The following is a 17173-nucleotide window of genomic DNA, read 5'->3' as shown; positions in this document are numbered from 1 at the left end:
TTTTAGTGTTGCTGCAGATTCAGGGAGCCATTTTACCTACCCCTGAAACTTCTGTCTGAGGGCCTGGAGCACACAATGGTGGCCACCTGTGACATCACCAGCATCCACTGGAACCTACCAGCACCTTCCAGAACATTCCAGAACCCTGTGACAGTTGGAGGCGGTTTAGAATGTTGGGAAGCTAAGACAGAGAGTTGGCAGTTGGAGCTGGCAGTTGGCACCTGACTGGTGAAGAGTGAGCAGCAGAAACCTGAAGGAGGAAGGAGTGAGGCAGCAGGGGTGGAAACTTGTGCCTGGAGTGGGGTCCATAAACCCACCCTTGATACTAGTCCCTACTGACTGAGCCCAGCCTGGAGCCCTGTGTGGGAAGAAGCAAGAAAAACCATCCTAAGGACCTGGACAGCAGGAACAGGCCTTAGAAACAGAGAACAGCAAGATCCTGACCTGGAAACTGGTTTCCCTGGAGTCCGACGTCGAGTAGCCTGAGACCTGGAGCCCGAGGTGGAGAAGCGGCGCCGACTGGAAAGCGGACGTCGTACCCGGAGCCGCCAGAGGTCGAGAGAGGGCGCCGTCAGAGGTCGTGAGGAGTACCAGAGGTCGAGGAGGAAGTCACCCGAGGTCGAGTGAGCGGCGTCATCGGAGGAGTGAAGTCCGCCCTCCGGAGTCGTCGGAGACCGAGGTGAAGTGTACCGGAGGTCGGGAGTGAGGATCGCACTCCGGAGTCGCCGGAACCTGAGAGAATCGTGCCGGAGGTCGGGAGTGGAGGTCGCACTCCGGAGTCGCCGGAAATCTAAGGAGAGGAGCACCGGAGGTCGGGAGTGAGGATCGCACTCCGGAGCCGCCGGAAGTCGACATCGAGTCAAGGCCGGCCGACGTCATCGAAGTTGAGGTCGCCATCGGACCGGAGCCGCCCGAAGTCGACATCGAGTAAAGACTGCCCGACGCCATCGAATCAGAGGTCGAGATCGAGCCGAGGCCACCGACATCAAACCGGAGCCGCCTACCGGCGTCGTCAAGAACTGACATTGTGCCGAGGCCGCCGACATCGAATCGGAACCGCCTCACGGCGTCGACACGACTCCAGCGGCGTCGGAGCATCAGAAAAAGGGCAGTAAGTGGAATAGAGGGCGCCAAAGGCCCTGTGGAATCCTAAGAGACTACTCTAGGGGTTAGAGAGGTGCTGGAACCAGCTGGACTGTGCCAGGGGTGAGCTGGGACTAATCTAGAGAGGTTGTGTGGAGTGAGAGAGCCAGGTCTCTGGTATTCCCCCCTTGATCTACCTCAGTTTAGGCCTCAGCCTTGTCCAAGCCAGGGAGTAGACACCCTCAAGCCTTCCACATCCCCACAAGCTGTGCCTGGGCCAAATCAGCCCTTAGGAATTCAAATGTGATCTGATTCTATGAGTGTCACTGTCAGCTTTTAATTATTTATTAGGGGCACTGTATTTATTGTATTTAACCTATTTATTGCTTCACTGTATTTATTGGTCCACAGTATTTATTGATGCACAATATTTATTGGTTTACACTATTTATTGCCTCAGAATATTTAATTGCCTGTATGTATTGCACTTATATTTATGCCTTCATCATTTATGATCACCCCTATTTATTGAATCATTAAGCCAGTATTTATTTGACCTGCACTATTTAAAAAGTTTGTATATTGTGATTGTTATTTATTTATCTAATCAGCAACTAAGAGAAAAAGAAGATAAAGAAAGATATTTTCATAATTTTTACGGTGTAGAGTCGTTTTTGGAACGGATGCACGCATGGTTATTGTTTGGGTATGTCGTATGCTTAGCACGGAGCCTGATTCCTGACCACGCGAGCCAAGCTACCACAGTGTGTCTGGGAGAACACCACCACCCTTCCAGAGTGGGAGTGGTTTTCCAACACTTCTTGACTATTAAAAGTCAAGCCACCAAACCTCTCACCTTACTTCTAACAACCTAGCCCTTTTGATCACTGATAATGGTCCCGTTTCACCAAATCTTTCTAAAATGTGTACCTCCCATTTTAGATTTTCTTATGCTTTCATTTCATTTTCTGTTTCATAATTGCACTTGTGAACTATGCATTCTCTTGGGTTTGGTTAAAGATTGGATAAGGCACATCAGTTCAGGCTATCTCTTATTGTCTTCCTCTCTTGGATGTTAGAGATTTGGCTACAACATTTTCCAGCTGCAATAGAAATGTTTTTCAAAGGCTAGGTCAACCTCTGATGCAACTACCTGTGGCTAGAAGACTTGGGCATCTGCTTTTTCTTGTTCCACTCTTAAGTAGTTTGTTTTCTTTAAGGACTCGCAACTCCGCCTGGCCCTCAAATTGTAGTAGTTTCCAGTTTGTATTTTTATGTAACATCTGAAAATGATTTTTCCGTTTTGTGCATTCCCTAATGGGTTCTGTTGTATTCTTTGTCCTTAACAGTTCTGAATGGACCTTTTGGGAGGGGGCTGGGGGGGATATCTATATCTATATCTATATCTATATCTATATATATATATCTATATATATATATATATGCTGTGGAATGCCTTCACTATATTCATTATGTGTAATAATAAAACACATGAAATCAACTGTGTTCGAGTACGAAGAGGTCATCCTGAGGGCAGGCATAACAATAGAAATATTACTTTACAAAGCTTGTTAAGTATTGTTTTATGCATTTGTGTAAATTACAAGTTGGTATTGGTTTCTTGCAGGAGTGTTATGTGCATAACTTGTTGCGAATCACAGTGTATTTCCCGACACTGAGGTTGGAAATTTTGGAGCTTATAGTTGAACGACTGCTAAAGATAGATGTAAGTAATCTGCAAACCTATAACGCAAGCTGTTTTATGACGCAAACAATTTATTGTGCTTAGAAGCTTTGTGTTGGTGGATAGAACACTGCATACTGCTTTATCTGAAAATAAAAGCAATTAACTTTCAGGATAGGATATTCCCAAATAAATGATAATCAAAAAATCTCTGCAACCAAACTGCCACCTGGTTGGGGTCAATATAATTTTATTCATTTTTGTTGGAAATAATAAGTATTGTGGACTCAGCCCCTTAGAACTAGAACTTTAAACACTATTAATTATGAATCCTCTGACTAAAGAGCTTTGCTTTTACTGAAATCAGTCTGACTATTTTTTAATAATTGAATAATACATTAATAGCGCTTGGAAATTAAATACATTAGTTCAATCTTGGTTTCTATACCTTTCAATCTCAGGTTAGTGCATCTCGCCAGGAAATTGAAGAAGCTGAAGAAACTGCTCAACGCGATGATAGTAAGACAAACAGTAAAACAGAGGAAGGACTTTTCAATATGGTGAGATTATTTATATAGATATTTGACATTTTTAGCGGCATATACTTTTTGGTGTTTTAGTGCACCTCATTCAAGGGAGCAGTGGTACATTGTAAGATTAGTAATTTTCTTCAGGTAGACATTTAGCTTCTTCATTTTAAAAGAGCAGGCAGTAATGTACATTTGTTTAACTTGTCAAGTTGCGTCTCTTGAAGATCTTGCTATGGATATATTATGAAAGAATATTATGACATGGTGTCATCTAGCAAATTCTATTCGTCTAAGCTAAATTATTTAATGAATGTTATCTCACAAAGATTGAGAGGCTTTAGCTTTACATATGTAATTGATGCTAAATTACTGGACAAAACATTTAGGAACTTCTTTTGGTTAGTCCCTCATCCATGGCTTGCTTTCACTCATCCTTGCTACAAATCAAACAACAAATGTAGTTCTTATATTTTCTCAGTTCCCTGAGCCCTAACCCCTGTTAGCAGTATAACCTCTTTTTCAGTGTCGTCTTCTTTTTTTGGGGGGTATGAAAAAACTCTCACTACTTGTATTAAAATGCACTGTCTTAAACAATGGTGTAGCAAATTCGCCATTTATGTTTGTATTTCCACATTAAATATGATAACAGGCCACACTTACTGATTCCAAAAAGTACCTCTCCTGAAATGCTGAGCAAATTGGTTGATACCCAAATACTGCTGATCATCTTTTTTTCAGCAGCCTTATGTTTTTTAGGAAGCGGACTACCCTTTTGCGACGAGAATAGATTTCATGACTCTCCTGTATCTCTGCCTCAGTACACCTCCATCAGCCCGGTAGCAATGCACGACTTCCCACTGAGGGCCGAGTAATACTTGGGATTGCTCATATTGCCACTCATCTGCAGGATTCCATTTTGTGGCTACTGGCAGGATACCACTGACAAACCATTCTACTCTGTCCTATGTACGTCTCTGAGTATGTGCTCACAAAAGGGGCTCAGCCATGAAAAATGGTCCGGTTCCTCTTGGGTCCTTTTTGCCACTTCTATGCCATCTGATGATCCTGTTAGTGCATCCTAAGTGGCATTCATTCACAACAGCCCATCCCACCCCGGTATGCAGTTTATATGTTCGCGGTGGTAGAATGTTTTTATGGCCTCCTGTTTCTAATAGACCTGCATCCAAACATACAGGATGTTCCAAGCTGTATAAATGATTCATTAATATAAAGATTTTACTGTTAGGGTGGGTGCTCTGATTTTGACGTCACAACTCCACAGTAATAAGGAAATTATAGACTGGGGTTTATTCAAGGATTGCAAGCTCCCATTTATTATACAGCTCAGCTTTCATTGCCAATATTGTTTCCAAAACATGTACCCAATTGCAATATCCAAAGATTTTTTGGGGTAATGACACATTTTCTAGAATGCTCCTTTATTCTATGCAAATACCCGCTTGCTTCTGGAGAGAAGAGCAGTACTACAATTGAATTGAGTCATCCTCCAATACCTTCCCTGTTGAGCAAGCCCCTTCCATACACCCCCTCTAAGTTTAGTTTGGAGGTAGTTTCTTTGAGCATACCTATGAGAAACACAATTACTATTGTGCATTAGACTAGAGTCTTTCTTCACAGTTGAGGATGGGCATATGGGACTTACTCCCACTTGATGTTTATGAACATTGTTTGTCATGTTTCTGAATTGTGTTATGTCCTGCTATCCTTTTTGTGTGTTTTATTAAGATTGTCCCATCTCCAGATTGGAACTCGCATGTTAACTTGCATTGTGGATCACAGTGCTGAATGACCACCACCGTGATCACTTTCCAGTTGGATGTTACGTGGCTGGGATGATAATGATAACTGTGCCAAGCCTATATATTGTGATGTTACTTTTCTGTGCATCAATAAAAATGTTTAAAAAAACACCTTTAAAAGTAATTATCTGCTGAACACTTTGTGGTATGACTGTAGTTAAAACTGTTCCTGAGTGAAGGCAATATCCTTCAACCCAACACCATGTGAGGGTGGGAGGCAGGACTGCCTTTTGTAGTGTGCCTGTGTCCCACATCCTCTGCCCCAGAGAAGCTCTTCTAGGGCTTAGCATGTGGGATGCAGGCAAACCTATAGGTACTGGATGTGTCTGGTGTGGTGAATGCTCACTAGTTCATGAGCCAGTGCACGAGATAATGACCCATATGATTCTCTTCTTCCGAGACATAAGAACTTTACAGCTTGACTGCAAGGATCTCATGACTCAAGGGCACCCTCAGTCTATCGAACTGTCCTCCATACAGATACCTAGTCACCTAGACTTTCTGCAATTTTTACTTGTATCCGGTCAGTTTCTTCTGGCCGATACAATCCATCCCCTCTTGCAAGGAAACTCTCCTTTCTATAGGTCACAGGAGCAAAGCTTCTGGCAAATTTGCCAGACTTTGGCCCAGTCTCGAGGCAGAGTAACTACCCAGTGGGTCTTCCATTTCTGGTTTATATCTCGTATTTCTAAATGAGTATGCAGGCTTCCTTGCCATCCTGATGACCCACTGTGATCAAATACTGGCTGCAATGGCTATAATTTATAATCCTGTGTTCAGCAAGATGGGAAACTGGATCAGAGCCAACTACAGCGTGCTGCTGGAGCCCTTTGCCTTCTCCACAGAACACCCCATTAGCTTTAGCTGCTTGTGGAGTTCCTGCACATTGCCATTTGTAGAGCAGACCTGCTGAACAGTCAATTCCTTCCTGCTCTTTTTTAAGCCAGGTAACCATATAAAAGATGCACATTATCTGCATCATCTATTGAAAGAATATTATCTGTTCCTGGCATTATCCGAAAATTTTTTCATTCTGGCACTGTGACAAAAAAACTCAGCAGACGGTACCAGACACCGATCATTCAAAAGACCACTATATATTTTATTCAACTATGCCCGCTAACACCACATCTGCTAGAGAAAGTGACAACCCCAGGGTGTTGTAGGTGTTGGTGCCATTTGAAACCTTATCCATTGTAACAAAATATTTGAGCTAAAATTACTGGATGCAGATTATCAGTTTGTTAGTCTGTTGTAGAAGCTGGCTTTTTATGTAGTGTACCAAAATGAGGAATACCATGTTGAAAGGCCAGACTATTTATTTATTTATTTATTTATTTATTTATTTATTTATGGTATTTATAAAGCGCTCTGCAACCCTACGGGCATCCTGGCGCAGTGAGAGTATAACTGAGTCAGATGTGCATCATGAGTAGGATGAGTGATCAGTTTGTTTCTAGGGTAATTAAACTTTGGGGAATAGCCATGTCTTTACCTTTTTTCGAAATGCCATCAGTTCGCCTGTTTTCCTAATAGCAATAGGGAGGCTATTCCAGAGATGGGCTGCCGCTATACTAAAGGCTCTGCCACCATGGGTGGCTTTCCGGAACCTAGGTATACTGATGAGATTAGTGGAGGAGGATCGAAGGGTCCGAGTGGGTTCATACCATTTAAATTTATTTTGTAATAGTAAGGGGCCCACCCCATGCACTGCCTTAAAGACAGTGCATAGAGATTTGAAGAGGATCCTCTGATGCACGGGCAGCCAGTGTAGTTCAGCCAGTGCAAGAGTGGTGGAGGATCTTCGTCCTCGGGAAAGTGCCATTTTAGCTGCTGCCGCCTGGATGCTCTGAAGTCTGGAAATCAAATAAGCAGGAGATTCCAGTAACAGAGCGTTACAATAGTCCAGGCGGCTGAGAATAATGCTCCTGACTATGGTGGCTCTAGTCTGTGCTGGTAGGAGGGGCAGCAGCTTTCGAAGGCCTCACATTAAGGCGAAGCAGCTGCTCACCTGCTTGTTGACATTGGTCTCTAGACTCAGGTTGTCATCAAAGCTGACCCCTAGGTTCCGCACTGATTTTACTAGAGTTAGTAGCTCCCCTGACTCCAGAGGCCAAAAGTCAGCAGGCAGGCTTCTAGCAACTCTACCTACTTTGCAGTGCATTATCTCTGTTTTACCACTATTGAACTGAAGTGAGTTACTATTTAGCCAGGATGCCATTTCCAGCATGCAGGTGTGGAAGGTCTCGAGTGAGTCTGCATGAACACCATCAAGAGAAATCATCAGCTGCGTGTCATCCGCATAGTTGATCACGCTAATGCCGTGAGCCTTGATGATGCCCATCAGGGGTTGCATGTAAACATTAAAAAGGATCGGACTGATCGCAGACCCCTGTGGGACCCCGTGTGGAACTGTAGCAAACTCAGACTGGTATGGAGGGAGTGCTACTGCCTGCCATCTGTCCGTCAGATAAGAGCGGAACCAATCGAGCGCAACTCCCTCAACTCCAAAGCTTTTCATCCTTGTCAGCAGGATGTCATGACTCACCGTATCGAATGCGGCGGACAGGTCTAGCAAAATTAAGATTGCTGATTCTCCCCTGTCCGCCCTCATTCGCAGGTTGTCCAGTACCATCAGCAGAGCTGACTCAGTCCCATGGGCTGGTCTGAACCCGAATTGCTCCTCTTCAAGGATGTTGTTAGTTTCCAGGAAGAGGGACAAAGATCTGCTGACCAGCCGTTCCATGATCTTAATTGGATACGGCAGGAGCGATATAGGTCGATAGTTCTTATGGCAATTGGGGTCCAAGTTAGATTTTTTCAGTAGGGGGGTCACAACTGCCAATTTCCATTCTTTCGGTACGATACCTGTGTCGAGGGATTGATTGCATAGCTGACGGAGTACTGGAAAGAGTTCCGCCCCAAATTCCTTTACTATTTTGTGAGGTAGGGGGTCCAGTGGGGATCCCGATGTTATATTTAGGGCTGTATGCGCAAATTCTTGTTCTATCGGAGTCTCGAATTTATCCAAAATAGCCTTTGGCATGGGGTGTCCTTCTTTTCCTTCGCTCTTCTTCCCGTTCTCCGTGCTGCTATTACACTGCATTGAGGTGGGGGCATCCTTCATGCCCTCAATTATTTTGGTAATCTTTTCCTGGAAGAAGTAGGCCAAACCGTCACATATTTCCTGTGAGGGCTTGATTTTGCTATTAGCACATTCAGGATGGGACAGATCTTTTACTATCCTAAAGATGTCACGCGACTTGTTGGAGCTTTTTAAGATTAGATCTGCAAAATAGTTTGCTTTGGCTGTGGTAGTCTCTTTCTTGTACTGAGTTATTGTCTGCCTCCAGAGTAGTCTATCCTGCTCTATATAGTTTTTCCACCAGTGCCTTTCCGCCTTTTCACATACGTTTTTCAGCTCTTTCAGTGTTTCCGTGTACCAGGGCGCGGAAGGGTTGCCTCTTTTTCTGATTACTTTCATCGGTGTGATATGATCAAGTTTCCTGGTTACCTCATCACATAGTAGGCGATCACATAGTAGCAGACTCCCTTATTGGCCTAGAGGGCTTAAATTAAAAATCCCAAATGCTTTTTGTGGTGTTTTGGTCGAGCGGTTTAGGTTTATTAGGGGGTAGCGTTAAGCATTTGTTGAACACACATAGTAAATAAATGAGACACAAGAAGAAACTCTAGTCCAATTTAGAAAAAGATAGCTTTTTTACAGTTTTAATGCCAAGATTATCGGAATCAGGTAGGTACTTTCAATCAATCAAATAGGATTTGTAAAGCACGAATTATCACCCGTGAGGGTATACAGACTCTGGGGTAGGAGGATTTCTGCTGCTGGGATGATCTGGTTGAATAGCCAGGTTTTAAGGCTTCTCCTGAATTCCTGCAGGAAGGGGGGCATGCATGCGGAGATGGAGAAGGAGGCTCTTCCAGGATATGGCTGCCAGATAGAAGAAGGTGTGCCTGCCACTCCTGCTTATGTGAATGCGGGGGCTTGGGCAAGAAGCAAGGATGAGGAGCGTAGGTTCCGGTTGAGTTGGTGGAAGTTCACCCTGTAGTTTGAGGTGTGTAGGGCCCTTGTTGTGCAGGGCTTTGTAAGCATGGGCGAGTAGTTTGATCTGGCAGAAGTTTGCTGACATGGAACCAGTGCAGCGCATTGAGGTGGGTGTGATGTGGGTTCTCCTCGGGATGTTGAGGATGAGCCTGGCTGCTGCGTTTTGGATGGTCTGGAGTCTTTTGAGTAGTTGTGCTGCGATTCCCATATAGAGGAAGTTGCCTTAGTTCAGGCAACGGGTGATGAGGGCCTGGGTGTCTGTGCATCGGGTGTTGTTGGAGAGCCATTTGAGAAATTTCCGGAGCATGTGCAGGATGAGAAAGCAGGAGGATGAGAGTGCGGTTATCTGTTTCCTCACCAAGAGTTTGCTGTTGAAAAGGATTCCGAGGTCCTTACTTGTTTTGTTGTGTTGGTGAGGGGTCAAGCTCTGATGTCCACTAGGAGTTTTCCCACAGGGAGTTGCTGTTACAGAAGAATATTATTTCTGTTTTGTCTGTGTTGAGTTTGAGGCATCTGTTCTGCATCTAGCTGGCAACACTGGTCAATCACCTGTGAAAGTTAGATTTGGTGTTGGATGGTTCTGAGGATGAGCGGAGTGTCATTCGCATAGGAAATTGTGTTCATGCCGTGAGATGTGACCAGAGTGGCTATGGGGGCCATGTAGGTGTTTAAACAGGGTCGGACTTAAGGAGGATCCCTGTGAGACTCCGAAGATGTTTTTCAGGCCCGAGTTGAAGGGTGGGTGGCAGACGCTGTGGATTCTTTCTGACAGGAGGTATGCAATCCATTTGAGGGCTTTTCTTTGGATTCCTATATGGTGGAGACTGTGTAGAAGGGTGTAGTGGGACATGGTGTTGAATGCTGCAGAGAGATCGAAGAGAATTAGTGCTGCAGTACCCCACACTCCCCACCCTAGTCCAGGAGAGTCCTGAAGTCTTCTGTGGCTGGTATGAGGATGGTTTCGGTGTTGTGATTCAAGCGAAATCTAGGTTGTGAGGGGTCTAGTAGGCTGTCCTCCAGATAGGAGGTGAGTTGGAGATTTCTTTCTTTCTCCACTACTTTGGCCGGGAAGGGTAGTAAGGAGGTGGGGCGGTAGTTTTTGAGGTCTTTGAGGTCAGCAGAGGGTTTTTGAGAACCATTTTGACTTCTGCGTGTTTCCACTTTTTAGGGAAGGAGGACAAAGTGATGGATACGCTAATGATGATGATGGTGGTGAGTTCCTTGCTGATTGGGTCTCTCCTGAGGTTGAACATGTGGTGGGGGCAGGGATCCTTGGGGGCTCATGAGTGGATTGAGCCCATGATGGAGGCGGTGGTGCTTGTTGAGAGAGGTTTCCATGCCTGTAGTGTCGGTTTGTGTGATTCGGTGGTGTTAAGGAGCCATTTTGGCCCGCTTACAGGGGGCTGGGGATCTACGTTTTCATAGATGATTGGCATTTTGTTGAAGAAGTCGGCTAGGGTGTCCCAGAGATCCTGGGAAGGAGTGACCGTGTTCTCGGTGGCCGTGGGGTTGGAGAATACTATGTTGATGCAGAATAGTTCTTCACTGTGTTTGGAGCTAGCGTTCAGACTGGAGGCCAGGGTGTTCTTCCTGGCTGTTTTGAGTTGTTGGTGGTACTAGTTGAGGGATAAGTAGAAATTGGAGTGGTCATTGATGGGTTTTCTTGGTGCGCCAGATCCTCTCAAGTCACTTGCACGTGTGCTTGAGGCATATGAGCTCGGGTGTGAATCAGCTGTAATATTTAGACGGTCTGCTGGATCTGGAGGGTTTAAGGGGTGCAACTTTGTCAGCACATTTGTTGATCCAAGTGTTGAAGTTTCCGACTGACCCCTCAAGGTCTGTGGCCGCGTTGGGGGCGACTTGTTTAGGTTACTGCTCCAGAGGTCTTCTGTTACCTTGCTCCAGCTTCTGTAAGGGGTGTTGGGTGGGGTGGCGGGTGGGGGAGGTTGTGAATTGGAAGTGGACTGGTCCAAGTGAACTCTGTTATGTGGTTGTATCTTCTGTTGTTGGCTGTAAATTTGGGGTCCAGGGTGTGTCCAGCGATGTGTGTGGGGTCCTCGACCAGTTGAGTGAGGCAGCGGATTTCCATGCTTTTGAGTAGGTTGATAGTGTTCTTGTCGTCTATGTCTTCCAGATGAAAGTAGAGGTCACCTTAGCTCTTGAGGGTCTCAGGACCACAGAGACACAGTCAGTGAGCCCCGGCATGGGGAGCTCAGCTGCTGAGCTCTTTTGTCCAGCAGGTCAGTGAGTTTGAGGCTCTCACGGATTTTGGTGTTCCTGCAGAATAGGGGAAAGAAATACAGCAGGGCCACTCACACTGTGGAGCTAACCTCTCTTGGAGTCTCTTGTCATGCAGGTAAGTTTTGGTGGCTGTGGTGTTCTGACTGAACACAAGCAGGCTTTGGTGCTTGCAACTGGCTCCTGTGCTTCTGGTATTGGTGCAGGGCGGCACGTGGGGGTCCTAGCACCTCCAAACTTGGCATAGTGACTTATTTGACCTCCTGAAGCACACAGACCTATTGCTGGTGTGCTGCTCCCTCAGTGGGCCCAAGGATGGAAAGAGCGGTGTACCGGGCAGCAGCAGTCTGGTGCAGGGGAGTGGCTCCTCTACTCCAAGGGAGGTGTTGCTGGGTCGAGAAAGTGCTGGGCAGACCTCCAAGGGTTTGGGGAGGCTGTTCCGCTTCTGGACGAGTCAGTGTCGGTGATTGTCAGGAGAGCAGCAGTCAGGCATGGGTTTGTGTCAAAGTTGATGCTGGTCAATAGTTCTCACGTCTTTGGCTCTTTGTCTTCCTCCTTACAGGCAGACGAATTTGGGTTCCTGCTGTTGGAGCCGCCTAAATACTTACTTTACGGGCGTTGAGGGGAGTGAAGGGTAGTAGCCAATAGACTACATACCCCTGGGGTCACTACCCCCCATATAGGACCACTTCTTGTGGGGAGCGGGCATAAGCCTGTCCCAGAGTTTCCAATTCCACCAAAAACAAGATGGTGGAACCCTTCTTTCGTGAAGCACATCCGGTAGTTCACCTTAGGGGTGTTGCTCACCTGGAGGTTCAACACGCCTACTTGCAAAGCTAATTTCCCGCCTGTCCTGGCGCCAAATGTACCTCATGGCAGGAGGTGGCATCTTCCAGGTCTGGGGAAAGCCAGGGTCACATATCAAAGGCTGCTAGGGCTTTGAAGCCCCTGACCTTTATATGCTAAATCACTTGCCATCCTGCTGGAAGGTGTGGACACCTTCCCCTGGAGCAGGCATTGTTTCTGGCCGCCAAGCGTGGGCTCTCACGTGTAGCGGGTCAAACTTCTCTGTGGTGGCAGGCTGTTCGATACTGTGAGAAGGTGCGCTGGTATATGCTGTCCAATAATTAAAGTGGGCACCCTGTACCAGTCCACACGACCCTTATGAGGTATGTATCAAAGATAACCTTATTGAAAGCTATCCTAGTGGTAGCTATGGAGAGCAGCATTCAGGCTTAATCTTGAAGGAATGTAAACCATCTTGTTTTACCAGAATATCACCTCTAAATGACTAAATGAAAGGAGAACCACACTGTGTTGATATAAAAAATATGTATTTATTAATATAACACTCTCTACTAGTCTCTATACGAGACTAGGGCACAAAGTACACAATACTAATTCAATAGAACATTCGTAAATGGCACAATACACAGCGGGCTTCAGGGGGAGACCGAACCCTATACTAAAAAAATAGTATAACAACAACGACTTGACTAGACACAGTGCCTAGAGCACGTACAATCTCTGAGACCCCAAGGAAACACCCAGAGGAGTGACACAGGGTACCCACAGAGGACGAGTGCAGTGTGGAAACACGAACGCGTGCTCCGTACAACTCTATGGGAAAGTCGTGCTTGCAAAGTTACAAGTTAAGGACACTTCTAAGAGGACTTGGAGCAAACCCTTTGGAACTTAGGAGGTTCTAAGGCCAACACACTAGTGAGTACCGAAGTACCCGTTTTACCTATCCCAGAGGAGCCGGGTGCATAGGGGTCAAGTGGTGTCAGAATCCTTTGTCGTTTACAATGGAGAGCTGCAAAGAAGTCCTGCTGCCAGGGCGAAGAATGTCTGGTGAAATCCAAGCCTGGATTCGAGGTGTGAAGAAACTGAAAGCAGAGGGGACAGAGTCTGGGTCACTTCAGGTGACCAGGGGCTCGGTAGTCGAATGCCCACTGATGTCGAGTGCTTCAGGAGTGAAGAAGGGTTGCTTGACTCTGCAGCCACGGGGACCAGGAGATGTCGAGGACGACCAGAGTCTGGTGGTGAGCTGTCCCACGAAGGATGTCGAGAGCTGAGGGACGATGTGCGGCTCGAGCACCAACAAGCCTTGGCAAATCAAACCCCCGTGGTCAGAGGAAACAGGTTACGGTGTGGACCAGCCAGGTCCAGGGGACTCTCCAAGCAATGGAGAGTCAGGGCACGTCTGGAGCAACCAGATAAGCCCAAGAACAAAGAAGGTGACCCTCGCCAGGACCCACAGGCCAACAGACCAAGGATCGAGAGGAGACCTCAAGCGAGTTTGCAAAGTACCAGCTCACTCTAGGAGTGGAGGCCGGAAATCTTCAGTGCAAATACTGCTCGGGGTAAAAAAAAAAAAAAAAATTGATACTTGTATAGCGCACTACTCACCCGCAAGGGTCTCAAGGCGCTTGTACGAATACCGCTGTGGAACCCATCCTGGCTTTCCCTGTGAGGCGTCCACTCCTGGGCACCTCCAAGGTGGAGGCCAGGCATCCTTAGCGTTGTGGGGGCCGTTGTGGAGATTAAGTAAGCTATTGCCCAGAGTTGCAGAGTGGAACTCCATGATTGGAATTGGCACCAAGGCGAGAATTATTAGGTCCGTGGAATTTTTGAGCCCAAGACCCGCCGAGGCGGGGAATTGAACCCTGGTCCCAGACTAGACCTCTGCATCAGGGTCTGCCGCTCTAATCATTGAGCCACACTTCTCCACCAGGACTACACGGAGTCCAATGCACAAGCTCGGGAATCGTCACTAAGCATATGCAACTGCAAATGTATGCGGTGCACAGGTGTTCGGATTGCTCGGTCCCCACGAGGGATACTGGTCTCAGAATAGCTGAGAGGGCAGATCGACCTCAGGGACCTTCGGGAACCCACTTCCTGTGTTGCTGAAATCTTCAGAGTCCTCAGGAGCTCGGGAGAAGCAAACCGGTCAGATGCGTTTAGGTGTCTGCTTTTGCAGGGGAGTAACTCCTTTACTCCAGGGGAGATTCTTCAGTCGCCCAGCGTCATGCCGGCAGTCGAAGTACTTGGTTTCTTCTTTGCAGAATCTTGTCCAGGTAAAATCTAAAGTCCTGTAGTCCGGTAACCCACTTTATACCCATGGGAAGGGGTTGGAAAGATTCTGTGGACCCTGCTAGGGGAGGGGCAGGACAGAGGGGTGGCTACACCCATGTCCTTTGTCCAGTTTGGCGCAAGAGCAAATGGCCCCCTGAGCTGGTTTTGAGCTGGACTATGCACAGGGACACCAAATGTGCCCCCGTGCAGACTTTCTGGCACTGAGTGCACCCACCCAGCCCCAATACACTAAACCCTGTCTGGGAGGTGTTCACACTTCCCTGTGACAGAATGCCTATTGACATGCCTTCCTCTGCTCGAGCTTGGCTCAGCAGCAGGAGAGCAGAATTGTGTCTGGCTGGCAGCATCCATTTTGTGCTGCCCAGGTCGAGAAAGCTGGTACCGGGTAGACCAGTGACCCACATATGTCCCTTTGGAAGGGTGGAATCATACCTCCCACACCAGTTACTAGTGTGTAGGTATGATTCCAAGGTGTTTGACACCAAACACAATATGTTTCTAAGCAGCCGTTTTAAAGTTAGCATTTACCGCGAGGTTATAATGCACTTAAACATATATGTCTGGCTGCATCACAGACAACCCCGGAGAATGGTCTCCGAAGGCTGCAGAGGGGCTCTGCTCATGCAGGGGCACCCTCTCACGTAAAACTCAGCACCCTGCCTTCAGGATTGTTAAGGCCTGCCATAGGGGTGACTGATAGGTATTTAAGTGTAGTGATTTAGATAGATATAGTGAACCTATATCTTAAGTAAGGGGTGCAAGCACTAGCTTACATAGTCTGCTGTAGAAGGCTTGTCGTGTCAATTTGGATGGCCTCTCAGGGGTGGCACAATACATGCTTCAGCCCATGGGAGGCCTCTGTGGTACCTATGCCCTGGGTTTATGGTGTACCATATACTAGGGACTGATAAGGGTACCCCAGAATCCAATCTGGAGTGTACCTAAAGTATATGCATATCAATTTAAGGGAGAATGCAGATAGACTGGGGTCCTGGATAGCAGGATCCCAGTCAGACTAGGCCAAAAACAGTACTACATCAGCAAAAAGTGGGGGTAACCATAAGAAGCAGATCCTACTTTCCTACATATACCAGTCAGCCAGCACACTAGACACTGGTAGGTTTTTCAGTGGAAACCTCTAAGATGTCCTCTGGGTGCATGTCATAATTAATTTAGTACTGGCAACAGTACAGATTTATTAAGACACAGTGTTTGATACCAAGCACCATAGGTTTCAGTGAAGCCATTATGTAGCTGGGGAACTCCTAATGACCAGTGCCCAGTACATATACTTAAGATGGGTTACCTGTTCACTTGTACCATCTAGTAATTGAAGTAGACAGCACAGGGGCATCGCTGCTCATGCATACTTGCCCTCACATATACTATAATGCACTTAGAGCTAAACGGCCTGCTGTAGGGAAGACTTACAGATATTACATGCAGTGACTTTGACATGGCACACTAGGCATGTGCCGTGTTGTATTTTCAAACATGATTTGCACCAAGTCACACAGGCTGCAATGGCAGGCTGCATGCAATTTGGATGGAGGTCTCTTAGGGTGGCATAATGCATGCTGCAGCCCTCAGGGAGCCTCTTTAGTACCCATGCCCTAGGTACCAGGGGTACCACTTTCCGGGGGGCTAAAGTGTGTTCCAATTGTATCACAATTTGGTCAGGTATGTTGTTTTTAGGGAAAGAGCACTGGCACTGGGGCCTGGTTAGTAGGGACCCAGTGGACATCAGTCGAAAAACATCAATACCAGTTACAAAAAGTTGGGGTGAACATGACAAAAAGAGGCACTTTCCTAAACCTGTATGTTTTGTAATTCTGTGTGGGGAAACCAGACCCTGCAAATGTCATCTGGGTATAAGTAACCAAACCTACTACGATTTAAAGCACAGGAGTGTCTCCTTTTTAGGTCTCGGCTAGCGAAGGCTGCGCTTGCGCAGTCTCGCTCGCGAGATTTAATGACTCCATTGGCTGGCCTCTTGAATGCTGGCCAGCCATTGGAGAAGAAGTTTGTCTCTCCGAACAGGCCCCGTCCTTTTCGGATTCGGGGGCGTGTTTTTTGCTACTTTTCGAATTCTCTCCTCCAGCCAATGGCAAGAGGAGAGAAAAGAAAAACACGCCCCCGAATCCGGAAACGCCGCTGCCTTTCTCCGAGGCATTTCTGCTTCGCCTCGGAGAAAGGCAGTGGTGTGCTTAGGCAGTGGTGTGCTTGTTAATGCTTGTTTAGGGCTTGAGCCCTGGCATGTGCTATATGGGTGACAATCTGAGATAGACCTCCACACTGACAGATCGATAAAATGAAAACCCACAGGCACGCACATACTAATAATTGCTTTGATTTACTCAGGAGGAAGTGGAACTCGAAGTATTCACACAGCAGAAAATTGTCACTCATTCATACACGGAAACCATGGCTGGTGTGCTTCAATACTCTTTATGTATCGTTACTGCCCTGATATATACTCGAGTAATACAATGTAACACGTTTCTTTTTTAAAGCGCCATAGCACCTCTGGGTAAGGTCCGCGTGGGCGCTATAAAAGCGCATTGATAAGTAAGTGAGGCGCGGGCAGCTTCCTCCTCGGTGCCTTGTCCGTCTTCTGTGTCGCTGAACTTACCTCGGCAGGACCCTTGCT

General features: G+C 46.8%; 1 protein-coding gene across 2 annotated transcripts in view; it reads left to right on the top strand.

The window, feature by feature from the left end:
- The window catches only part of RRN3 (RNA polymerase I transcription factor RRN3), a 454090-nt gene that overhangs the window by 132871 nt on the left and 304046 nt on the right, over positions 1-17173 (top strand). For both annotated transcript variants that reach the window (XM_085632098.1, XM_085632099.1), the window contains exons 9-10: positions 2711-2809; positions 3229-3327. In XM_085632098.1, the coding sequence (XP_085488224.1) occupies positions 2711-2809; positions 3229-3327 (198 nt within the window). The remainder of the gene's footprint in view (positions 1-2710; positions 2810-3228; positions 3328-17173) is intronic.

This window comes from Triturus cristatus, chromosome 10, assembly GCF_964204655.1.
Source record: "Triturus cristatus chromosome 10, aTriCri1.1, whole genome shotgun sequence".
Lineage (NCBI taxonomy): Eukaryota > Metazoa > Chordata > Amphibia > Caudata > Salamandridae > Triturus > Triturus cristatus.
This window is presented reverse-complemented; position numbering and strand designations above follow the sequence as displayed.